Below are 27029 nucleotides of genomic sequence, written 5' to 3'. Positions count from 1 at the left end.
CAGTGTTTAAGAGTCCTTGTTCAGTGTTTCTGAGTTCAGTGCCTTGAAGTCCTTGTAAAGTGTTTAAGAGTCCTTGTTAAGTGTTTCAGAGACCTTGTTCAGTGTTTCAGGGTCCTTGTTCAGTGTTTCAGGGTCCTTGTTCAGTGTTTTAGGGTCCTTGTTAAGTGTTTCAGAGTCCTTGTTCAGTGTTTTAGGGTCCTTGTTCAGTGTTTCAGAGTCCTTGTTCAGGGGTTCAGGGTCATTGTTCAGTGTTTTATAGCTAGTCGTTGTTCAGTGTTTTATAGCTAGTCGTTGTTCAGTGTTTTAGGGTCCTTGTTCAGTGCTTCAGAGACCTTGTTTAATTTATCAGAGACCTTGGCCATTGTTTCAGAGACCTTTTTTAATGTATCAGAGACCCTGGTCAGTGTTTCAGAGACCTTGTTCAGTGTTTAAGAGTCCTTGTTCAGGGTTAGAGAGTCCTTGTTCAGTGTTTTATAGCTAGTCCTTGTTCAGTGTTTCAGAGTCCTAATTCAGGGTTTCAGAATCCTTGTTCAGGTGTTCAGAGACCTTGTTCAGTGTTTTAGGGCTAATCCTTGTTCAGTGTTTCAGAGTCATAATTCAGGGTTTCAGAATCCTTGTTCAGGGGTTCAGAGTCCTTGTTCAGGGGTTCAGAGTCCTTGTTCAGGGGTTCAGAGTCCTTGTTCAGGGGTTCAGAATCCTTGTTCATGGTTTCAGAATCCTAACTCAGGGTTTCAGTCCTAACTCAGGGTTTCAGAATCTTTGTTCAGGGGTTCAGAGTCCTTGTTCAGTGTTTCATAGTCCTTGTTCAGGGGTTCAGAGTCTTTGTTCAGTGTTTCAGGGTCCTTGTTCAGTGTTTCAGAGTCCTAACTCAGGGTTTCAGTCCTAATTCAGGGTTTCAGAATCCTTGTTCAAGGGTTCAGAGTCCTTGTTCAGTGTTTCAGAGACCTTGTTCAGTGTTTCAGAGTCCTTGTTCAGTGTTTCAGAGACCTTGTTCAGTGTTTCAGAGACCTTGGTCAGTGTTTCAGAGTCCTTGTTCAGTGTTTCAGAGACCTTGTTCAGTGTTTCAGAGTCCTTGTTCAGTGTTTCAGAGACCTTGTTCAGTGTTTCAGAGACGTTTGTCAGTGTTTCAGAGACCTTGTTTAGTGTATCAGAGACCTTGTTCAGTGTTTCAGAGACCTTGTTCAGTGTTTCAGAGACCTTGTTCAGTGTTTCAGAGACCTTGTTTAGTGTATCAGAGTCCTTGTTTAGTGTTTCAGAGACCTTGGTCAGTGTTTCAGAGACCTTGTTTAGTGTATCAGAGTCCTTGTTCAGTGTTTCAGAGACCTTGTTTAATGTATCAGAGACCTTGGCCAGTGTTTCAGAGACCTTGTTTAGTGTATCAGAGACCTTGGTCAGTGTATCAGAGACCTTGTTTAGTGTATCAGAGACCTTGTTTAATGTATCAGAGACCTTGGCCAGTGTTTCAGAGACCTTGTTTAGTGTATCAGAGACCTTGTTCAGTGTTTCAGAGACCTTGTTTATTGTATCAGAGACCTTGTTTAGTGCATCAGAGACCTTGTTCAGTGTTTAAGAGACCTTGTTTAGTGTATGAGAGTCCTTGTTTAATGTTTCAGAGACCTTGTTTGGTGTATCAGAGACCTTGGTTAGTGTTTCAGAGACCTTGGTCAGTGTATCAGAGTCCTTGTTTAATGTATCAGAGTCCTTGGTCAGTGTTTCAGAGACATTGTTTAGTGTATCAGAGACCTTGTTTAGTGTTTCAGAGACCTTGTGTAGTGTATCAGAGACCTTGGTCAGTGTTTCAGAGACCTTGTTTAATGTTTCAGAGACCTTGTTTAGTGTATCAGAGACCTTGTTCAGTGTTTCAGGGTCCTTGTTCAGTGTTTCAGAGACCTTGTTCAGTGTTTCAGGGTCCTTGTTCAGTGTTTCAGAGACCTTGTTTAGTGTATCAGAGTCCTTGTTTAATGTTTCAGAGAATTTGTTTAATGTATCAGAGACCTTGGTCAGTGTTTCAGAGTCCTTGTTCAGTGTTTCTGAGTTCAGTGCTTTTAAGTCCTTGTTAAGTGTTTCAGAGACCTTGTTCACTGTTGATATAATATAGACTTTATTTATTTTACAACAATTATGAAAGAAGTTATTTCAACTTATATTAATCACTCCTGTTGGCCAGGATGTTAGCGCGTGGGGGGTCTTAGTGTGGGAGGAAACCAGAGTACCTGGAGAAAACCCACGTGTTCTGGCTGGTGACCCCATCCTTTTCACGTCCGATCGGGGAATCAAACCCCGGCCGCCTTGGTGAAAGACAAGTGTGCTATCCACTGCACCACCTGACCACCCGTTCAGTGTTTCAGAGACCTTGTTCAGTGTTTAATAGACCTTGTTCAGTGTTTCAGAGACCTTGTTCAGTGTTTAAGAGTCCTTGTTCAGTGTTTAAGAGTCCTTGTTCAGTGTTTAAGAGTCCTTGTCCAGTGTTTAAGAGACATTGTTCAGTGTTTAAGAGACCTTGTTCAGTGTTTAAGAGTCCTTGTTCAGTGTTTAAGAGTCCTTGTTCAGTTTTTCAGAGACCTTGTTCAGTGTTTAAGAGACCTTGTTCAGTGTTTAAGAGACCTTGTTCAGTGTTTAAGAGTCCTTGTTCAGTGTTTAAGAGTCCTTGTTCAGTGTTTAAGAGTCCTTGTTCAGTGTTTAAGAGTCCTTGTTCAGTGTTTAAGAGTCCTTGTTCAGTGTTTAAGAGTCCTTGTTCAGTGTTTAAGAGTCCTTGTTCAGTGTTTAAGAGTCCTTGTTCAGTGTTTAAGAGTCCTTGTTCAGTGTTTAAGAGTCCTTGTTCAGTGTTTAAGAGTCCTTGTTCAGTGTTTAAGAGTCCTTGTTCAGTGTTTAAGAGTCCTTGTTCAGTGTTTAAGAGTCCTTGTTCAGTGTTTAAGAGTCCTTGTTCAGTGTTTAAGAGTCCTTGTTCAGTGTTTAAGAGTCCTTGTTCAGTGTTTAAGAGTCCTTGTTCAGTGTTTAAGAGTCCTTGTTCAGTGTTTAAGAGTCCTTGTTCAGTGTTTAAGAGTCCTTGTTCAGTGTTTAAGAGTCCTTGTTCAGTGTTTAAGAGACCTTGTTCAGTGTTTAAGAGACCTTGTTCAGTGTTTAAGAGTCCTTGTTCAGTGTTTAAGAGTCCTTGTTCAGTGTTTAAGAGTCCTTGTTCAGTGTTTAAGAGTCCTTGTTCAGTGTTTAAGAGTCCTTGTTCAGTGTTTAAGAGTCCTTGTTCAGTGTTTAAGAGTCCTTGTTCAGTGTTTAAGAGTCCTTGTTCAGTGTTTAAGAGTCCTTGTTCAGTGTTTAAGAGTCCTTGTTCAGTGTTTAAGAGTCCTTGTTCAGTGTTTAAGAGTCCTTGTTCAGTGTTTAAGAGTCCTTGTTCAGTGTTTAAGAGTCCTTGTTCAGTGTTTAAGAGTCCTTGTTCAGTGTTTAAGAGTCCTTGTTCAGTGTTTAAGAGTCCTTGTTCAGTGTTTAAGAGTCCTTGTTCAGTGTTTAAGAGTCCTTGTTCAGTGTTTAAGAGTCCTTGTTCAGTGTTTAAGAGTCCTTGTTCAGTGTTTAAGAGTCCTTGTTCAGTGTTTAAGAGTCCTTGTCCAGTGTTTAAGAGACCTTGTTCAGTGTTTAAGAGACCTTGTTCAGTGTTTAAGAGTCCTTGTTCAGTGTTTAAGAGTCCTTGTTCAGTGTTTAAGAGACCTTGTTCAGTGTTTAAGAGTCCTTGTTCAGTGTTTAAGAGTCCTTGTCCAGTGCTTCAGAGTCCAATCCATGTTCAGGGTTTCGGAGTCCTTGGTGAGGGTTAACGCCTCAGAGTCCTTGTTCAAGGTTTCCAAGTCCCTGTTCATTGCTGAACAAGTTTAGAGGCCTTGTCCACTTGGTAGAGTGTTTATCCTGTATTTTAGAATTGTAAGTTTCTCCCAGTATTTGACATGTACCTCAGCTGGTTATATTTGTAAAATGGTTATGGCTAACATGAAGTTGTAATGTTGAATAATATGTTGAAGGTGTGCATGCAGGATAAAGATCCAATTAGCTGACTGAAAAGATACACTCTGCAGACTTAATCAGTAATTGATTAGTTGATATTAAACTTTGATCAAAGGTCATAGATATTGATTACTATATGCTCAAAGACATTAATAACAAGTCGTCTGAAAATTACGCCTTTGTGATAATATTTATTGGAACAGCCCCCATACACTTTACTGTTCATACGTTTCTGCTGTACGGTATACGTATGTGTATTACCAGGAAATCCATGTATGGCCTAGGCTTTCAAAGTCATTTGAAGCTTTCCATTGATTTTTGCTCTATGTTGGTGGAATGCTTGATAGAAAACGACCTGCTCATTTGCCTATATATATGATAGGACTGGAAGGCTAAATCATGTTTATCTTGTCTGTTACCTCGTACGTCTGCTAATGGACTGGTTTATTTTTTCTCATATTGACCTGTATGTTCAAACGAGTTTTGGGAGCCTAAGGGGTTCAACAGATCTGTAATGAAAATGTATAAATGCTTTTTGTTTTTGAAGCTCGTAGAGTGGAAAGTTCCAAATGTAGATATATATGTAAATGTTACCCCCTGTAGCTAAGACTTTGAATTAATTCTCTTCTATTCCCTTGGCCAGAACATCAGACTTTCAGTCTTCTGTATATATATATATATTGGACCAGCTACTAATGGTGTTCCATGTCTTTCCTTATACTTTCATCCCATGCTGTGGTGTGTTTTGTTCCATTTTTCTAGGACTGGTAATGCGTCCTATGTTTGTGATTCTATCTTGTATTCTGAGTTGTTTCTAGCTGAGCTAGCTATATTTGTAGACATCGCCCAGGATATCTATGGGAACACGTGAAATTATCAAATTCCTAATGATAAAACCTGTAAAGAAATTCAGAGATAATCAGTTGTGCTGTTTGGTAGCTTCACTCATTCACCCCTGAAATTTCATAATGAACTATTCCAACCTTTGAATTGGAAGAGTTCAAATGTTTCTTTAGGGGTGAATGAGTTAATTACTTAAATTGACTAGCACTTTAATGGTGATAATCATTAGAGTGAGTATATATACTTAATAAGGTAAACATATATATACAATGTACGGTATACTTATTACTTGGTAAAATATATTGGAATAAAGATTGAGATACTATATTTACAGTATAGATGCACTCTTGAATGCAAACAGTTCCGACAAAGGAATAATCAAAGTACATGAAATTTGAATGGAAACAGAAATTGATCCACAATTTGGTACCAATATCTCTGTATCTCTTGACTCGCGCCTGGATCTCAGCCCTACCTTGGGTAAACGTTGTTGGTCCATCTCGTATTTATATATAGGAGAATAGATATATTGATCACAGTGTTCATGTACACAAATATACACCACATTGCAATTGGTAGCAAGCATTACATTGACCCTGACCACTAAGTATATATACTGGTACGATGACCAGGACCACCATGGTAATCATCATGATGGCATAGTCGTCTTACACTACAGCTTAAGGAAGTACAAGAAAACAATGGCTATTGATTTGATGAATTGCCTGACAAATTGTTCTGCAAAGTGTCTTAGCTTGTCAGTTTGAATATAACTTCATTAATATGTATTTTAAATTGTTCAATCTGCTGTTTTACATAGATACCCTTTTAGAGTTTCTTAAAAGCAACATCTCTGGACTCCGCAGGCAATATTTGATAGACTTATTCCCTAGCATTTGAGGGTAGAATTTTTAAGTCTATAGATAAAAAAATGGGGCGAGCAAAGATCCCTCCCCATGATCCAACTCCGGAGAAATGTGATTTGATGAACTTTTATTAATTAAGAAATAACATGTTACATTTAGGCGGTAGTTGGGTATAGCCCATTGGAGAGTTCACCAAAGCAATATGGCTAGAGTTCAATTCCCTGTTTTTCACTTGAAAGGTACAAGGTACTTGCATTGCCCAGCCAACTTGGTCCCCCCCCCCGAGAGTACTTTTATTTTCTCCCACATAAGACCCTCTTTGCACTTCCATCCGGTTCCAACAAGAGTGATTTATATATATGCTAATAAAAATTGTTTCATAATTGTTATGATCTTTTTCTTTTTCTTTAAAAACATATAAGCAGTGCCAGTATACTATATGTATATAGAGCGATTGTGTATCTGCTGAAGCTTGCATGATCAAAGGAAATGTCTCAAATTGTCTTCAGAGTTGACATAAATCTAGGTTCTGTTTTTACAGCTCCTACGTGCCCCATTGCTTTTCTTGCCTGTCTAGATTGGTGTGTTTAAGCCACTCTTGCGTTCCCACTGTCAGTGTGCTGTACAGAATACTCTGTATTACTACGGCTGACAGTATAGATATTGATCTCATCCTACATACAGGACTTAGATCAGCATGTAGAAAGTATATATCATTATTTTCCCTTGAAATCTGAGAAAACCGCTAAAGATTTTATTTCTCCCAGAAGTGGCCATTATGTTGAATAAGACTGAGAAAACAATGGCTCTAGACCTTCACAAGGAAGGACTCGTGTGACCACTGACACAGTCGACTAAAGGACTTGTCCATTTTCTCATTAATTCTGTATTGTTTTCAGCTGTATCGTTTCAGCAACTTTTGCCCTGAAAATCTGTTCTTTATCCAATTATATGCCTGCATGGAATCTATGTAATCCAAACATCAAGTAGAGGATAGATTTCTTGATCTGACCTGCTATATACAGCCGTACAACAACCGATTCCGATACAGTCAAAACTGATCGAGCCCACCTCAGCTGGGGCAGGCCGCATAATGCTTCTGGAAGATTATCCTCTGCACTGCACCAGCAGTCATGATATTTGTTATGCTAATATTTTTCTGCAACTTTTGAAAATGTCCTAAATGCCTTAGAATGCCTGGGCCCACTTGTATAAAACATCTCAAAGTTAAGGCAAATCTCAAGCAATGTATTGTCTATGGGAAATCTTAGACTTGAGGAAATCTCAAGGGTTGAGATGTTTTATACAAGTGGGCCCTGCAACTTAAAAAACTGTTTTTGCATTAATTTACAGGAAGTAATTAAGTTTACAAAATTGAACAGGAATAACATTAAAAGGTCTGCAAAGAATAAAAAACAAAAACAGGTGGAACATTTTTCCTAGTATTGCTTACGCACTTGGATGACCAGGACACCTGGGTATTTTCTACCTGGGGTAGGTTAATGTTTCTGTTGTACATCTATCTGTGTAAATTGTTTTGTTGTACCTGGGGTAGGTTAATGTTTCTGTTGTACAACTATCTGTGTAAATTGTTTTGTTGTACCTGGGGTCGGTTAATGTTTCTGTTGTACATCTATCTGTGTAAATTGTTTTGTTGGACCTGGGGAAGGTTAATGTTTCTGTTGTACATCTATCTGTGTAAATTGTTTTGTTATCATGGCTTTATTAGGGATAATTATAAGTCAGAATTTTACAAGGATGTTTTTATTTTGTCAACAACAAGTGACTATTTTTCCTCCTTTTTCGCCCTTGTATAGAACGAAATCAAATCAATGATGCAGAGAGAAAAAATCACTTGATTTAAGGCAAGCTCTCTCTAACTGACATAAATCAATTATGGGATCGCTGTACACACGATTCCTCTCCCAGAGGCGGGTCGTACAGTTCTACCTTAACCTAGATTCAGTAGCATCACGCTTTAAACAATATCTCTTTGGAATGTTCACGTATTTATGCTCGGATTTCCCTGATACTGGGAAATCTTCGTATACCTGCTAGAATAGTACAATAGCTCAATATTAGTGTACAGTACATCTTGGCTTACAATGTATGGGCTTCAACAACGCAAGCACATCATCCACTAGTGCTTTAAATAGTCTCAAATGTGAAATATGGATTTTCTTGAAGCCATTTGCTTAAGTTTGTAGCTTGGTATGAGGTCTGTTGTGGAGCGTTAGTAATGGGTTTGTTTCCTATTAGTCTGGGTTTTTTTACTCTGTGTGAGTTTGGTTATGGAGTATTAGTGGTGGGTTTAAATTTCTATCCTATTAGAGTTGGGATTATTCTCCTATTAGCAAATATCATAATAAATTTGTCTTCTATTTAAAGGAGTGTTATATATATATATTTGTCTGCTATCATAGCGATCTACCATGTTACCGGTTATTTATGCGGGTTTAAAATTTTCCCGAACTGAAATATGCACGGATTAAAATTTCGCTATCTGTTCATGTCACGAGTGTTACTGCAAAAAAAATGAAAAAGTATGGACTGGGTATATGTATATAACTGAGGACCACATATCTATTGTCTCAGTCTCCATATGGTTCTGTTGTCAGAGAATCGGTATCAAAGATTCCTGGGACAGTTTATAAAGTACAGCATATATGGAGGCTGCAGGAGTAATATAACTGGTGACAATAATGAGGGTAAACTATGGGGTAAATTAAGTAATACTGTTGTAGTCTGAATTGTTTTGTGCATATTTAAGAGCTTTATTTTGTATTCCTGGTACATGTATTTAGATATACATGAAAAGTCTTCAGAGTTTCACTCATTCACCCCTGAAGACAAATGTGAACTCTTCCAATTCAAAGGTTGGAATAGTTCATTATGAAATTCAGGGGTGAATGAATTAATGTGGAGCCAGCTAATATTATGGTTTTTTTTTATATATATTTGTGAAAATTAGAGTCAAACCTGTACTATGAGACCACCTGTGTTAAGTGAGCTCTTTATGGATTTCCAGAGGGTGGTCTCATAATACAGGTTAACTTCACAACAAAATCATAACAATGAAAAACATTTGAAGTGGTCTCTTTACACAGGTGGTCTCTGAATAGAGGTGGACAGTCATGAGCAGGTTTGGCTGTACTCAGCTTTAAACAGTATCTGTATAAACTCCATCCTCAGCACTGTTTGCTGTAGGAAATGAGAAGTCTATGCTACGTACATGCACAGTATATAGTGGGTTGACTGGGCAGCAGACTCTGCCCTCGAGTTCTATTGGCCCGAGATTCATTGCAGCATCGATTTCAAGTCTGACACAGTAATGTAATGATGACAGGTCAGACCTTATATTGTGGAGAACAAGGAGTCGAAATTTAATTAATTGGTTTGATTGGCACTTATAGAGGTATTTTGCTCCAGTAAATAGATTTCATTTGTATGTAGTGCTGCACATCTGTAGAAAGTGGAGGATATTATTGACTTATTAAAGTAAATCAAATACATTCTTTATTGCTTCACTAGATCTAGATCTATTTACTACAAGTTTATTGCACAAAGGCACATACTGTATTTGATGTATTAAGTAGGCTTATATATACGCCGTCACAGAGACACAGTATCTAATATACAATACACTGTACATATAACTCAGAGAGATACAATGTCACAATACTGTATGTACTGTATGTACTGTATATACCCCCAGAATACCTTTTTTACCCTCACAGATACACATCGACAATTATTTACAATACACTCTACCCATTACTCAGAGAGACACATTCTCACAATACTGTATGTAATGTATACACCCCCAGAATACCTTTTTTACCTTCACAGATACACATTGACAACTATTTACAATACACTCTACCTATTATTCAGAGAGACACATTCTCACAATACTGTATGTACTGTTTATCCCCCCAGAATACCTTTTTTACCCTCACAGATACATATTGACAATTATTTACAATACACTCTTCCTGTCACTCAGAGAGACACATTCTCACAATTCTGTATGTACTGTATACACCCCCAGAATTCCTTTTTTACCCTCACAGATACACATCGACAATTATTTACAATACACTCTACGTATTACTCAGAGAGACACATGCTCACAATACTGTATGTACTGTATACACCGGCAAAATTCCTTTTTTACCTTCACAGATACACATTGACAACTATTTACAATACACTCTACCTATTATTCAGAGAGACACATTCTCACAATACTGTATGTAATGTATACACCCCCAGAATACCTTTTATACCTTCACAGATACACATTGACAACTATCTACAATACACTCTACCTATTACTGAGAGAGACACATTCTCACAATACTGTATGTACTGTTTATACCCCCAGAATCCCTTTTTTACCCCCACAGATACACATTGACAATTATTTCCAATACACTCTACCTATTACTCAGAGAGGCACATTCTCACAATACTGTATGTACTGTTTATACCCCCAGAATACCTTTTTTAACCTCACAGATACACATTGACAATTATTCACAATACACTCTACCTATTACTCAGGGAGACACATTCTCACAATACTGTATGTGCTGTTTATACCCCCAGAATACCTTTTTTACCTTCACAGATACACATTGACAATTATTCACAATACACTCTACCTATTACTCAGGGAGACACATTCTCACAATACTGTATGTACTTTATATACCCCCAGAATACCTTTTTTACCCTCACAGATACAAATTGACAATTATTTACAATACACTCCACCTATTACTCAGAGAGACACATTCTCACAATACTGTGCATGTATTTATACACTCAGAATACCGGTACCTTGCATTTTTTTTGTCTACCCTCACATAGACAAAATGTCAATCAAACAATACTGTATATATACCTCTCATAGACAAAGTATCAGTCAAAATACACTGTATTCATCACAGAGACACACTATCAAACAAAATACACAGTACTGGTATGCCATTAATTAAGGGGACACAGAGTTTAATTGGTTGTATGATAACATTTACAGGGAACACTGGTACTTTGTATGGTAACATTTACAGGGAACATTGGTACTTTGTATGGTTACAGTTTTGATACTTTGTATGGTAACATTTACAGGGAACACTGGTACTTTGTATGGCTACAGTTTTGATACTTTGTATGGCTACAGTTTTGATACTTTGTATGGCTGCAGTTTTGATACTTTAGTTACACTGTAGATAAACTCAGCTGTATATCCTTCATCGTTAAGTACCTAACAATATTGCAAACCGCAAATAAGGATACCTCAAGATTGCTGTTAAAATTACATAAGATTTCTGCAAGTGTGTAAGACTAGCTATTTTCATGGCTCATCTGTTTTGTTATGTGGAGTTGGTGGCCTGTGACATCACATATTTAAGGTTGATTGGTATTAATGAGTTAGGGTGTTCGCTGAACAGAATCTTGCAGAGCCAGACCAAAGGTCATTATACACCAGCAGCCTGGAGGCTCTGTGATGGAAAAAAACCCTTGGCTGGCGGTAAACGTACTATAGGACATCACCAGTACAGTAATCAATTGAAGGATGTTCGCCGAGCCATATTAATTATTAACGCTGTTGTTGGAAGGCGGATCTCGTTGGAAGGCTGGCCACAAGACATAAGATTCTAACCACAGTCTATCAATAACCCACACTTTGCTTTACATATATATATACACACAGTATACTCATTGATGTTGTGTTAGTATGTAGACAGGGTTAGCTCTGGGACCAATGGGCAGTTTATATGTAGGACACAACACACATGCTGCAGTATACATGGATGCTTATAGAAATGGGCAGCTCCAGGACTAAATTAGGACAATGTGTATGTAGGAGACAATATACATGGAGGGATATATTGACAGTTGTAGAAAACGGGCGGCTGCAGATTCAGATCAAAGGACGGCGGTTAGAGGTCACTGTACAGGGAGGGGTATACTTGAATCTAGAAGTCACCATGCATGGAAGGGTATAATTGGACACTTGTAGAAACAAGCAGCTGAAGACACAGGGTCAGTGGACAGAGGGTAGAGGTCACCATGCATGGAAGGGTATAATTGGACACTTGAAGAAACAAGCAGCTGAAGACACAGGGTCAGTGGACACAGGGTAGAGGTCACCATGCATGGATGGTTGTATGGGCATCAGCAGACACATTTACAGGCAACACTAAAGCAAAAGGACAGAGTACAGCTCACCATACCAAGAGGAGAACCATCTTGCGATAAAGAGGGGATTAGAAAGATTCAATAATCAACAGCAAGGTGCCTAGATAAGCAAATGAAGGCAAAGTTCAAATGCATTGATTACACACCCACCCTTCACAAACACATTGTCATGCCAAATATGGTTTCTGTGCTCGGATTTACATTTCTTATATAGAGATTACAATCTGACGCTAGGAATCAAAATAATTTAATCAGAAGTCTTTATATAGCTACTGCGTCATTAAATCAATGAACAAAAATGATCAGTGATTAATGTTAGGTGTGAAAGTGATTCCTGATATTCTTATAAGTCACAACGCATGAATATAGACCTGAATATCATCTTTGTCCCCTTGAACCCCTTTTGTACAAGATTTACCATCACATACACTATAATACTGGTTATCTCCCCTGAATCATTTTTACAAAATATAGTGTACTATTAGTTATCTCCCCTTAACATTTTGTACAGGATGTATGATTACACTTTACTAGCTAACATCCACCGATGAGAGTTATTGTTGTGATGTCTGTTCTGTAGGATAGTTTTAAACCCTGCTCAATTGTATATGAGTCATACACATTGATGCTACGGCGGATGTGCATATGATTAACTTCCATTGAAAAAACAGAGAGGTTGTAAAAAAGGGGAACTTCTTTAGGCTGTGTGATCTCATGAGGAAGTTCACATATCAAACAATACTTGTTCATGTTAACCTCTGAACTGGAAACGTGCGTTGTAATTGTACCAGGAAATACACCAGATGATAATGGATAAGTCATAATGTGTTGGTCTAAAAACACTTCCTAGTGATTATGATCGATCTGAGAAAAGTTTATGATAATTTTGCATCAAAAAATGTTCCTGGGGTCCAGAACAATACCAGTGACCATATCATCTTTTGCCTTTTCATATTACAAACAAAACGGATTTTTAACAGGTCGTCAAAAATTGAACGAAACATTTCCCTTTCTTACATAAAATATAACAAAGGGACTTATGTAGAGAATAGTATACATATAAATATTTGTTATCTACAGACATCTAATTACAGGTCCTTAGGGATTTTTTTCCCTTGCATTTCAGCTGAAGTTGGAAGTCCTACCTATTGTATGACATTAACTTCTGTATTTTAGAACAGTTATAGTGCTGAAAATCTATACATAAGGACATTTTTTTGCTTTGGTTTTAAATTTACCAAACTTTTGATATATGAAGTACTATGACTTCTTTAACGTGAGAAAAATTAAGGGGGACATCTACATGATGCCAAGCCCCCCTTCGCCCACCTCCCCAACCCCACTCCAAATATGACATGATTTCTACATGCTACAGTGCTTTGTCTGCCTCAGACATCTCTTGAAAAATGAAAAATATCATGATCAGTTTAAAACAACTATTAGGAGTGCCCTGAATTCATGTATAAAGAGTTACATGTATATTTCAGAAAAATTTGGGGAAAGGGGGACCTTGAAATATGTTAGTGGTAATTTAAAAGTGAGGAAGCAAAAAATACAATGAGGGGCATAACATATCTACATGTAGCCCTACTAAGATAATAACTTCATGTAGGTTATATGGAAATTATATTACAGTGTACAAAGATTGTTTTGGGGCCACGGTGACAGTATTCAATACCCTGCACATCATGGCACATGTATAGCTATGTATTGTTATAAATTTTACTGCTATCCATTTTGATTTCAAACTGGAAAGGATCACTAACTTTTTTTTTGCCAGGAAGTCTAAATTTAAAATGCAGGACTAATTTCTGAAAAAATATTGCTGCATATTGAGATTTATTTGAATCGCATTAATTAATATGGATTAAGCATGGAAGCAGTGCTGTGGGGAAAATTGCCGCAATCGATCAGACATTTGCCACAGAGAAAATTTGGGTGAAATTGATCCTGGCTAATCACGAATTTAGGATACATGATGTATATGATACATGATATTATATGTATCCGATAATGTCAGATTCCAGAGAAGCTTGGTGCTTGATTGAGAGTTTAGCTGGGTGTTTTGGTGGTTCTGATCAATCTTTACTCCGCATCAATACTTGAAGCAAGCTCTGTATTCAGCCATATCGGGCGTGAACACACTATCATTGTGCATGCTATGGAATGTGTTTATGGTGTAGTTTTTATACACATGCACCACAGAGAATCCGGACCCAGCTAATTCTAGATAACAGCATGCTATTAAACAGATATTTCTCATACAGATCAATCTATAGACTGCATATGGAACTCTAGGCTAACAATCTTCATTCATGTTATCGTGTGTAAGCATTGATTTCACTCCTGTAAATATTTTTATTTCACAACATACAACAATGATTGACATTGATTTTATCCCGGAAAACATTTTACCTGGTAAATATTGATTAACCCCAAAGTAAACATTGATTAAAAATTGTTTTTACCCATGTAAACATTTTTTACTATGTAAAAATTGAGCTTATATTGTAAACATTGGTTTTCCACTTTAAGCATTTAAAGCATTTAAACATTGATTTTACGCATATTAACATTTCCTGTAAACATTGATTTTACTCATATTAACATTTCCTGTAAACTTTGATTTTGCTCATATTAACATTTCCTGTAAACATTGATTTTATTCATATTAACATTTCCTGTAAACATTGATTTTACTCCATGTTAACTCTGATATGCTTCTCTAAGCATTTACTTTTTGCCAAGTCAGCATTGATTTCCCCCCTTATAACATCCATTTTACCAGTATTTTGAATACTTTGTTTTGAATGTTTATAAACATACCATATCTATTGCAAGGATATAAAACTCCAAACAAACAAACCTACCCTTTTTAAACATTGATTTTACTACTCAACACTTTCTTTTTCCTCGTCTGTAACTATGACAAGATATCGTCATATCAGATTCCATAACTTGTTCTATCTACTAGGCAATCATTGCTATATTAGCTTTTATGTACATTAACAAAACAGTGTTCATAATTGAACATTGTAATAAGGCCAAAACAAATATGTGTGTTTCCTGTATCTGATTGAAAAAAATCAGGGTCGGTAGGTAGCCATTTTTTTTTTTTTTTTTTTAATTTTTAATTTTTTAACTATTTTTAATAAGCTTATATAAAAGCAGAAGTACTGATTTGACAGTGCTTATCACTAAATGCCAATACAAACTTTAGGGCAGGCACAAAAATCTAGAGTCGAAAGGGAAATCAGAAACACACATATTTTTGTTTGGCCTAAGTCTCCTGACCAAGTAGACTGAACTTTGTCATTCACTGATGTATAGTCCTTGGGTACTGCACAAGATCAGTGGCATGGCCTGTAGAAATTATTCAAGCTTAATTAACTCATTCACCCCTGAAATTTCATAATGAACTATTCCAACCTTTGAATTGGAAGAGTTTAAATGTGTTTTCAAGGGTGAATGGGTTAAAAGTTGATGATATTGGTTGGTAGATATTGGGCAAGGTCAGCAGTACTAGTTCTACGATTGGAACTGGGCATGATTGTTTTTGTTATATATGATGCAATATTTAATACTGTTTTTAAAGGAATATAAAAACCTTCTTTTTATTACAGAGATTTTCTGCCAAGAGGAAATGGAATTGTTACCAGACGACCTTTGGTTCTACAGCTCATCAACGGTAACACAGGTAAGTGGCTTAACGATTTCATATCTTTTGAAGCGAAAACTGATTTTGTGAAACAATTTGTATCTAGTTGGGACAGATTTTATAAGAAAAAAAATTGAATTTCCTGTCTGGTGTCTTATAACCAACAAGTGTGCGTCAGTCTCAATACTTTATATAGCAGTATTTTGAATATTTTAAGTTAAAATGAAGTAGCTTTAAATTATTTTCCATCATATTTTTACCAGATCCTTTTTTTGATATTTTTGACAGAATATGCAGAGTTCTTGCACCTCAAGGGGAAACCATTCTCTGATTTTGATTTGGTTCGGAAGGAAATTGAGGCTGAAACAGATAGGATGACTGGGTCAAATAGAGGAATCTCCAATGTTCCTATCAACCTGCGAGTATACTCCCCTAATGGTAAGTCTGACTGCAGGAAGCCACAGGGGTTTATAACTTAAACAGAATTTTTCACTGTCAGACATCTAATACTGGTTAGCGGTATGGCAGGAAAGTTTTTGGCACAGATTAACTAATTCACCCCTGAAGACACATTTGAACTCTAACAATTTAAAGGTTGGAATAGTTCATTATAAAATTTCAGGGGCGAATGAGTTAACTTACAACTTGATCTCTCTCTGCAATGATCAGGGGGAATTTTTGATGGCAGCAAATATATTACATGTACGGTAAATCTCCGGTCAGTACGAATAGGCGGATAGTTCGAACACACTCTTTGAACAATAAAAATAATAATTTTCTGTCTAGTGATACTTCGAACCCTGCTTACACACGTTCCGGATTGTTCGAACACACAACTTGAGTACTGAACTTTGGTAATTATTGATCGAGGTTGGCTATCGGTGATGCAATAATAGCCTCGCGAAACTCGCTTAAACTTGATCTATTTGCGCATCAACAGCGTTTAACTACTGATTAACGGGTAGTACTCATGTGCGACCATTGTTGTCATCAATGTTGGACAATTTGTACATAAATATTCTTTCTTGAAAACATGTGCACGCGCCAGTCAAACATCTTTTGGCCCCGACCATGTATAATATCCTAACAGTACACGGAGCGCAGAATGTTACCGTCACATCAATATCTCTGACAGACGTGTGTATTGTCATGGTATAACTGTGATTACAATTTGATTATGTAATCGCGACCTGGCCACCGATCACTGATTTATAACTTAATTGATATATTACCTGTAAATGTGCCGAAAATAAAATATATGACTAGGTGGTCGATCGAACTATTAATCCGTAATTGCAGTTCAATCCACCCTCCGCATTCTGATCAGTACAACTGAACTTTCGTCATTACTCGAGAAAACATCTACTGCTTTGCGGCCTACACACTTGTCTCTGCTTTGCAATTGAACTTAATAATTGATTATCAATATGTGATTAAATATAAGAAAGATACATATACCATTTATATTCATCTCCAGATTTGCAAATATATATCGCAATAAGCCCTTGTTGTTCCGTATCAATGACTTGATTGTTTGCCGTGATTTTTGCTGATGTCGACTTGTATAGTTCAAACTACTCTTATTTTAGCAGCTATAATTTCGTGTTATTTGAACAGGATTGACAACATTAATTTCATTTTGTTCGAACTGACCGAAGGTTTACCGTAATACACAGCATATAAGATATATAATAATAACATATTAATGGCAAAATCAACACTGGGTGAATATGTTTAATTTTTACCTGTGAAGTACGAATATTTCATTGGGAAAAATATTCCTGGAATATCATATAACACTTCCTAAAAGGCTTGTCTTACTGCCAGGATGTTGAATGAATCTGAAAGTTTTAAATTTTAATCAAGATGGTAAGTGCATGAAACAGATCAAACAACAGTCAATGCCTGTATTCATTCTTACTATCGGACATTATTATATACAGTCAGATGGTCAAACTGTCTTAAGAATGTATGAAACTAACGTGGTCTGTAATTTAATATTGATCAGCCCCTGATAATGAGGTCTCTTCGTGTTTCAGTGCTGAACCTGACTTTGATAGACTTGCCGGGGATGACCAAGGTGGCCGTGGGGGACCAGCCCGTGGACATCGAGGCACAGATCCGTAGCATGCTCATGGAGTTCATCACAAAGGATACATGTCTCATCCTAGCTGTGTCCCCGGCCAACACAGATCTCGCCAACTCTGACGCTCTCAAAATTGCTAAAGAGGTTGATCCTCAAGGTACAAATGGTTTCCCCCTCTTATAAACATTCATTTCAATATTCATGAAAAATCAAATGTATATATGGATATTCATGAAAAATCATATGTATCAATGAAAATGCATAAAAAGTTGTATGTGTAAATGAATATTCATAACATGTCATCTATAAATGAATATTCATAACATGTCATCTATAAATGAATATGCATATTCATATAAGAAGTCCAAAGTATAAATGAATATTCATAATAAGTCATATGTAGAAATATGTATTAATTTTAAATCATACGTGAAAGAATTATCAGAAAAAAATATTTTTGTACACAATAGCACAAGCGATGAAAAGAAGTGGCAGGAAAAAAAACCTATTTTGAATGAATTAATCAACAAAAGAGAAATAGGGGGTTATTTTCCAAATGTTACAATCACTGTACTGAGGTGTTATTTTTTGAAGGTACACGTACTATAGGTGTCATCACCAAGCTAGATTTAATGGACGAAGGGACAGATGCCCGCGATATTTTGGAGAACCGAACCCTACCACTTCGCAGAGGTATAGTTAATTCACATTTTGATGTTCAAACTGAAGGAAAATTGATAAAGAGTAACATCAAGTTACAATGTTTTATTGCCATTGATGAAATAAATGTTCATTTAAATTATTTTATGCACAGTATTTTATATAAGTCACATCTTGCAATGTATTTTACAGAATTATGGGTATTCAAAATTGAAGATAAAAAAAATAAAAAATATAACGTAAGTGCAGGCAAATTTGCCATGCACCCAAATTTGCCACCCTGTGACGAAAATGCCATATGACGTCATAATACAAAGGGTGTGACGTAAATAATGACACCATAGTCTTCAACACAGTTAAAGCCCCCAAACATTTTGACAAGAAGAGGTAAGAAGGGAAAAGTTATATCATTAATCAAAACAGTTATGAAGCATCTTGTAACGCAACAAATCTTAAATTTTTTGTCTGTGCGACTGACATCTCGTCAACTAAATTCATTAATCTGAGGCCTGTTGGTTGCGATTTAGTATTTACAAATTACCCATAGGCCTACCTCAACGTTAATTGCAGTTTTATGGTAGACTGAGCCATTAATCGTGGCAAGTAACTTGTTTTTCTGCAAGTGTTCTTTGGAACATGTTCATGGAAATGACGCTCGGAAAGATTTGATAATTCATTCTCCATTTTCATGCAACGTGTATTTAGAAACCTATCAACCAATATCTTTTAAAAAGTATTCAGCCATCGTACAGCACTTTTATTAATATACCATCTAGAAATTTTCTAGATTTATATTTAAAAAAGAATTTGTTGTCAGCCTGAAAGTACATGTAGAATCTACCGCTGAACAATCACATGATGATTGTACGTAGATACCGACAGTTACCAAAGACTGGTTTACATGAAAAAGTAAGCCTTCACCACACCTGGGGCAGTCTCTGTTAGATAGGTTATCAAGCCCCAAAAATCGTTTTGATTGGTCAGATGTTTCCTGTTGACGTGCAAGACGATCGGAAATATACCAATTATCAAAAAGTTGGGGGTTGGGAAAGACATCCGTTAAAAGCCCTGGACCTTCTCATCCAGACCCAATGAAAAATATAATTTTGGGCACCATTTTGGAAGTTTATATTTGTCCAAGACTGAGTACTTTTGCCTGCACTAACGTTAGGGTTAAACTCTAAACCCATCAACTGACAAAACTTATACTATACAAGTGTTGCTGTCATGGAATTATAAATGACCCTCACAAGGGAAGAAACTCAAACCCAGCAAATCTTTTCCGTCTTTTAATCTTCAAAATGAAAGGGAGATTATTTCAAGTAAGAAACAGTACAGTAGTGGAACTCTTCTTTATAATTTATAACAACTGCATTGGTACTCTTTACCTTAAGATCAATGTGAGTTTTTACCTCCATCACAATGATTCTGTGTAATCACCTGTCTAGTAAGACCACTTACTTTCTGTGTACAGTTTTACTTTGTGTCAAAGATAACGGGATGCTTGACTTGTCTCCCTACAGGTTACGTCGGAGTGGTCAACAGAAGCCAGAAGGATATAGAAGGCAGGAAGGACATTCGGGCGGCCATGGCCTCTGAGCGCAAATTTTTCCTCAGTCATCCCGCATACAGGTATGGTACATATTAATCTGAATACTAACATTAAAAAAAAAATACAATCGATCACATAACCTTAATATTTAGTGCATACATGGAAGAAAAACACAAATTTATGTATTTATAAAAAAATGATAAGATTAATAAATAAAATAGAGCTTAATTTGTCTGTTGATATGCGAAGATCAATCAACAAAAACCTTTACACATGAGCCGCACATCATTGAATATGTTTAAACGGAACTGTGTTGCATTTCATCATAAATGTTAAAAAGATACATTTCAATCCTTAAAATTTTGTTCACTGTGGGAAGATCTGCGTCCAATTTTAAGATGACACAGTGTTCTAGTTGTTCTCTAAATATTCTCCTCTGCAGACACATGGCAGATCGTATGGGCACCCCGTTTTTACAGAAAGTGCTCAATGAACAATTGACCAATCACATCCGTGACTCTTTGCCGACACTGAGGAATCGACTCCAATCACAGTTATTGTCTATGGAAAAGGAGGTACAAGAATTCAAAAACTTCCGACCTGATGACCCATCGCGGAAGACAAAGGCCATGATGCAGTAAGTTTATAATAAAGAAGAAAGCTGTACAAGGTTTTATTTCAGTTTTTTGGAAAACAAGATTTTTTTTAAATTTAAAATTCTAATTTGGAATGTGTGCAATTAACTTTGGATGTATGGGATTGACATTTGATGTGTGTTATTTATTTTGAATGAATTAACTTTTCTTTGGATGGGTGTACTTTATTTTGAATGTATGTTATTTACTTTAGTTATGTGTAATTACCTTAGATATGTATGTGTAATTACCATTTTATAACTATAACTGATTTTGAATGTGTGTGATTGCAGAATGTGTCAGACGTTCAACGTGGACTTTGAGAAGAGCATAGAGGGATCAGGGTCGGTAATTAACACTAGAGAATTGTCAGGGGGAGCCAAAATCAACCGCATATTTCACGAACGATTTCCATTCGAGTTGGTCAAGGTATGTATTTAGACATTGACTAATGCTAGAAATAAATCTTGAGTTTTGTGGAGAATCTGTTACAAAGTGTTTGGTTATGCATCATATGAAATCAATCTAGGAAAGACAGTATGTTTTTTTACTGCAAAAATCACTTTTGGAAGTATATTTAACTCATTCACCCCTGAAATTTAATAATGAACTATTCCAACCTTTGAATTGGAAGAGTTCAAATGTGTTTTCAGGGGTTTATGAGTTAATTACTGCTATCAGATTGAACCTAAGAACTCTTGTTTAAAAGTGGAATTAACACATGATTTAATCCTTCCACAGATGGAATTTGACGAGCGTGAGTTGAGGAGAGAAATCAGCATCGCCATCAGAAACATCCGCGCCATCAGGTCAGTATTCACACTGATCACAAAATGTCTTGTGTTAAGGAAGCAAAAATTCATGACTTAGGGCGACATAAATTTATTCAGCAAAAAAAAACCTTGTACAATTGTGATATTGATTATTTCATATACAAAAAAACCCAGAAATCTGTGCAATGTTGATTATTTTATATGCGTAGTAAAGAAATTAATTATTTTCTGCTCTGCAGTAAGGAAAAAAGATAAAAAGTCCTTTTAAATGAGGTCTTTTTCTAAATGACCTTGATACATGATGATGTCCTTCTTGCTTACAGAACTGGCTTGTTTACGCCAGACATGGCCTTTGAAGCTATTGTTAAAGGCCAGATACAAAAACTCATCAGCCCCTCTATCAAGTGTGCAGATTTAGTAGTTACTGAACTTACCTCAGTAGTCCGGCGCAACACTCAACAGGTAGGTCTGAACACAACACAAGCCAGGTATATACTGGTAGCTCTTGACATGAGCATCAGATGTGGAGGATTTTTAATCCTTTTCCGACAAATACCATATATACTTCATGAGTATGGCAGAATACTGATATTGTTTTACAAGTGCATAGCATGAGCGAAAAATACTGGGTATATTTTGCCAACAATGAAAACAATACTGTATCAAAACAGTGCAAGAATGTAAAAGTTTAAATTCTGGTGCCGTATCCTGATGATGTCATGCTTGACAACAAGGCTGTTCTCCATTTTGAATTATACTGATTTTTGCAATTACTCAGTAAAGATTTACTTTCAAAAGTTCTAATGGTTTATGAAAGTAAATTAAATACCTCGGTGAACGTAGAAAAGATGTATTAGAATAACAGTTGTTTTTACTGTCACTTCATATGTATCCAAACAGATTATCTGTCACTTTGAATGCAGTGAATAGAAAGGGCTCTTCTGATTGGTTAATATAAAAAGTGATATCTTCACACTGTGACAGATATCACTTTTGATATCAGTCACAGTGTAGTAAAATATCAGTTTTTGGTAATAGAATCAACTACTGTATACAGGGAAAGTTTTGCTGCAGTTTAATTTTTCCATTTTTTGCCCTTCCTAATGAGGGAGAATTGATAATTACAGCATATATTTGTAAACAACATATGGTATACATAGTAATTAAAAAGGCAAACATTTCCTGGTATACACTATTACAGTAGCTTATTCAGAAAAATGTAATAAATGTCAATCACTGATAACTTAACCCTTTCACACCTGAAAACACATTTGAACTCCAATTCAAAGGGTGGAATAGTTCATTATGAAATTTCAGGGGTGAATGAGTTAAACCCTGGACAATGGTCTTAACATATATCAATCACTTCTTGAGTTAAACCCTGTCTGATTTCTTACTTATATATATGCATCGTGTCTTTGTTCGCAGATGAATCGTTACCCGCGACTTCGGGAGGAGGTTGAAAGGATAGTGAACACACGGATACGTGAATGTGAACAGAGGGTCAAAGAACAGCTGCGACTACTGGTTGAGTGTCAACTAGCATACATGAACACTAACCACGAAGATTTTATTGGATTTTCTAAGTACGGACCAGTTCAGCATTATACGTGTGCATTGGAAGATAGTATATCTCACAAAGCTCTTGTTTTGATTGAAATTTCCAAGTTCTTAATTACCTTAATAATACCAAACCTACAACGGTAGGTACATAATTGAATCTACTTGTGTTTTCATAAAGAAGAGTCAAATGGAATCCCGGACTTTGTATGAGTTTAAAACCAAATGTTTGAAGCATGACTTCCATGGCCTTTCAGTTTAATGACCTCTGACTTTAATGACTTATAAGATGAATTACTTGAATTTGTAAATCATAGTTTTATCCATGTATATGTCGGAAAATGCATGATTTGTGTACGTATCAATAATTTCAGTGCCCAAAACAAAACAGAAAACACACAGAGAAAAAAAGTTGGAAATCAGGTAAGTTCTAAATCAGCATTTCAGTTCCCATCAATCCAAGATAGGTTAGAATACATACCTCTTCGAAATGTACATATATCAATGACCGCAATATTTGGCTAGCCAATCAGAATGCGCAAGGTGACATTTGATTGGTCGGTGTCGTGAACTGTGACATGACCTGTTTGAAGTGAAGATACCCAAGCCGCCATGATGAGCCGTTCTCACTTATCGTAATTATGATAATTAAAAGGTGTTAATGTATGTCGTTCATCAGGATATATGCACCAGCTGTTATAACACATTAACACTAATTAATTGGTATGTTTTTGTAAGCAAGTAAATGTTTTATGTAAAATGTAGCTAAAATTAATTGATGAACATGCCGATTTGCGCACACGTGTGTGTTATGTGTAATCAGATAATTCAAAGAAAACAAACAACAAAATACACATTTTACGTAGTTTCTTCTTGGTTTTTAATATAATTTTTCATCAATGAAAATAAAAATCGTAAGAAATATATTTAAAAAAATAATAATCAGAGATCGATTTTCGGAGCATGAACATTGATTTTTTTCAGATTTTTTGGGTGGGGCAAAATATTTGAGTAGAAGTTTTTTTCCCGATTTTCAGCCTCAAAAAGTACCTGGGCAAATTACATGGGTTTTTACGATAAACAGACAATGTAGTTTAAACAAACAAAAACAGAGAAATAAATTCCGACTCCTAACAGCTATTAACTCATTCACCTCTGAATACACATTTGAACTCCTCCAATCCAAAGGTTGGAATAGTTCATTATGAAATTTCAGGGGTGAATGAGTAATGTAATGTTATTTTACCATTCGTTCACTAGCTATTTCCGTCAATCCACAGAGAGGTAATCTGGACCTTTGAAAACTGTACTGTTGTGTTCTTCAGCCTTAAGAATAAATGCAATGTACTTTTGTTTCTTTCAGTCTCAAAAATAAAAGCAATACACTGTTGTTTCCTTCAGCCCCAGGAATAAAAACAGTGTACTTCTTAGTTTAACTTAGTTTATTTTGAACGCAGGCATGTCTGCCTCTATATTCAGATCATAGTCCATATTTATTTATTCATAATAAATAACAATGTTTTTGATGTGACGTCACTCCAATGTTATTGTGAAAATCCTTTCATCACTTTCCCAAAAATTATCAACGTGGTTTTCAAAAGTTATTAGATTTGGTGCTTGAATCACGTTCTCAGGTTTGAACTTCCAGTTGCTAACAATTGTTGAGCAAATGAGTATTCCCTAGGGTCCAGTCTGCTCCTTGATTTAAGTAATCTGTACTGTTGTTTCCTCTCACTATCTATTACAGTGTTTATCTCCGCATTAAATCTGTCTGCTTTAATCGGAACTCCAGTCCCTTATGGATGTTTTATTTGTGTCGTTACAGGTTATTCGTAAAGGCTGGCTCACTCTACATAACATAAGTTTTATGAAAGGCGGTTCCAAGGACTTCTGGTTTGTTCTGACGGCCGAGACGTTATGCTGGTTTAAAGATGAGGAGGTATGTAGTATTCTTCAACATAACAAATTACGTCAAGTCGAATCATGTTTTTGGCAATAATGGTTTAAAGAGCCTGTACCAAATTCTTGACATCATTTTCGGAGGACGAAATCGTAATAAATTTAATTTGAAATAACCATCGAAAGATCAAGCTTCGTCAACATTTCATTACAAAATTACCATTTGATTTTAAAAGTCTTCTGCATGAAAGCACAAAGAGCCATCAAATGAGGATGTCAAGATTTGTTTTCCCTGTCACTTTGAAATTTTCTGGCTCAGTGTTGAACAAAATAGGATGAAAAATTCCAAGTAAATGATCGACATACCAAATTTTGTAAAAGTGCTGTCTTGATTGGCATTCATGGTCACATGCAAAAATCTGAAGCATCCTTTGCTACATAGATGAGTTAAAGTGTTGCCATGTAATAGATTGCTTTTTTTGTTCTTTAATTATGTTCTTCAAATGGTTAAACAAAACAAAAGCAGTTGGTATAGATTAGAAATATAAAGTTCGTGAAGAAAGATATGTTTTTTTCTTTCTTTTTTTTTCTGGTGAAAAAGAGCTTTATAAATGAGTTGATTTACTAATAAATGAAATTTTCAGTGATTTGCTAAAAAAATTGTTGTTATTTACGAAGTTTGTGTTTTATCACTAAAAGTTTTCACTGACATTATCTTTCATCCTCTTTTGTTGCCCATCGCTTATAAAAAATTGAAATAAATTGAAAATGAGAACAGAGAATTTTAATAAGATACAGAGTGTCACATTCAGATTTTGGATCAATTTTCTAAATGATTGTTAACTTGTATGAATTGATTTCTATGTGGTGTATTAACTGTTATCTACTTTTCTAGCCTTATTCATAAAACTATTCTCATTCTCAGACTGGGCTCACTATCTAATCCCAGTTATTGTGTAAAAGTATTTTCTATTTTTTTTTTTTTATTTCAAAATGTTCTTTTCTTAGCCAAGTCAAGTTGCTGTAACCATTTCCATATCAAGTGTTTACTTGTTGAATCTTTCCAAATACCTCAGGGAGAAAGAAAATTAGTCTTGAGTATATTCGACTTCAATTTGAGCACGAGAACAGTTTTATGAGTTTGTCAATATTTTTACTTCATATGCAAATGAAACTACGATAAAAAAAATATGTCTGATGATGTTTATTATTGACTAGAAAAATATCTTGAAAATTATTTATATGAAATAACGATATATATTTTGATGACTTGTGTTATTGAAAAGAAACGTAATCATCCTGAAATATGATTATCCATCAGTCTCTGTTCTTGATGCCATACTTTGAGTTACCTCCCCTTTCTCTCCTTTTCATCCCCCCAGTTACTTCCCCCTTTAAAGCATGCTCATTCATTCTTGTCCAGCCAAGCACAAATCTTTCCTCTGCACAAATCTTCTATCTTCATATCATAATATATTCAACAAATTTGAAGCATTTCCTGATATAATCAGAAAATTGGTGGAAGTTCTTATGAATATCTCTCTTGTACATCTACCGATCCATAGGTGATGCTCCTAAATCATGTTGGAGATTAAAACAGATTTTGAATTTTTCTTACCACCAGCTTTATTGCTATTTTGATTTATTTACACCGTTTTTTGTGTAATTTGATTGAGAAAGGATTTGTCTTAGTGCTTGTTTTAGTTATCTACATATTTTGCACATACAAAAAAAATGATGCACCGACCAACCCAGTCTCCTCATACCTACAACACCACTGTAACATGACCAATCATAACCTTCCATTCCTACAACACTCCTTAGGCTCTGTAGATCACACTCTTCCCGTACTAACGGTTGGCTCCTGCTCTAACCTATTAACTCCACCCACACTACTTGATTGACATGTACAGACAAACCCAGGACTGCACCTAAGAAAACATTACACCTGTGGTACCATGGTAACCCACAAATAATTGCATGAAATAGCAAGCAGATAGATGATTTATTATTTGATTTATTTAAAGCTTTTCTTTCTTTATATTTTATTTTTCCTTCCTTTTTTTTCCAAATTTTAAATGTTTTAATTTACGTTAAATTTAAATTAAAATAAAAAGATTAAACATCAGAAAAATAAATATTGTTGCAATTTCAATTTGTTAATTTTATATTTTTTTTCTTTCTATATTTCCTGTGGTGGTTCATTTGTTAATTTGTTTATTTGATTTTTTTAAATTTATTTATTGCTTAATGGGTGACTGTTTCACAAAATATTTCTTTGATCAGTGAACTATTTTTATGTT

At 35.8% G+C, this 27029-nt stretch overlaps 1 protein-coding gene across 6 annotated transcripts in view; it reads left to right on the top strand.

The window, feature by feature from the left end:
- LOC110442468 (dynamin-1-like) overlaps window positions 1-27029 on the top strand; it is a 59223-nt gene that overhangs the window by 9921 nt on the left and 22273 nt on the right. For all 6 annotated transcript variants that reach the window (XM_021486095.1, XM_021486097.1, XM_021486098.1 and 3 more), the window contains exons 2-13: window positions 15527-15600; window positions 15850-15999; window positions 17601-17804; window positions 18242-18340; window positions 19831-19939; window positions 20302-20496; window positions 20788-20923; window positions 21236-21303; window positions 21591-21729; window positions 22696-22853; window positions 23202-23250; window positions 24653-24766. In XM_021486095.1, coding sequence (XP_021341770.1) covers window positions 15527-15600; window positions 15850-15999; window positions 17601-17804; window positions 18242-18340; window positions 19831-19939; window positions 20302-20496; window positions 20788-20923; window positions 21236-21303; window positions 21591-21729; window positions 22696-22853; window positions 23202-23250; window positions 24653-24766 — 1495 coding nt within the window. The remainder of the gene's footprint in view (window positions 1-15526; window positions 15601-15849; window positions 16000-17600; window positions 17805-18241; window positions 18341-19830; window positions 19940-20301; window positions 20497-20787; window positions 20924-21235; window positions 21304-21590; window positions 21730-22695; window positions 22854-23201; window positions 23251-24652; window positions 24767-27029) is intronic.

Source organism: Mizuhopecten yessoensis, unplaced genomic scaffold (assembly GCF_002113885.1).
Source record: "Mizuhopecten yessoensis strain PY_sf001 unplaced genomic scaffold, ASM211388v2 scaffold716269, whole genome shotgun sequence".
Lineage (NCBI taxonomy): Eukaryota > Metazoa > Mollusca > Bivalvia > Pectinida > Pectinidae > Mizuhopecten > Mizuhopecten yessoensis.
Note: the sequence above shows the minus strand (reverse complement) of the source record. Positions and strands in the feature narration are given on the sequence as shown.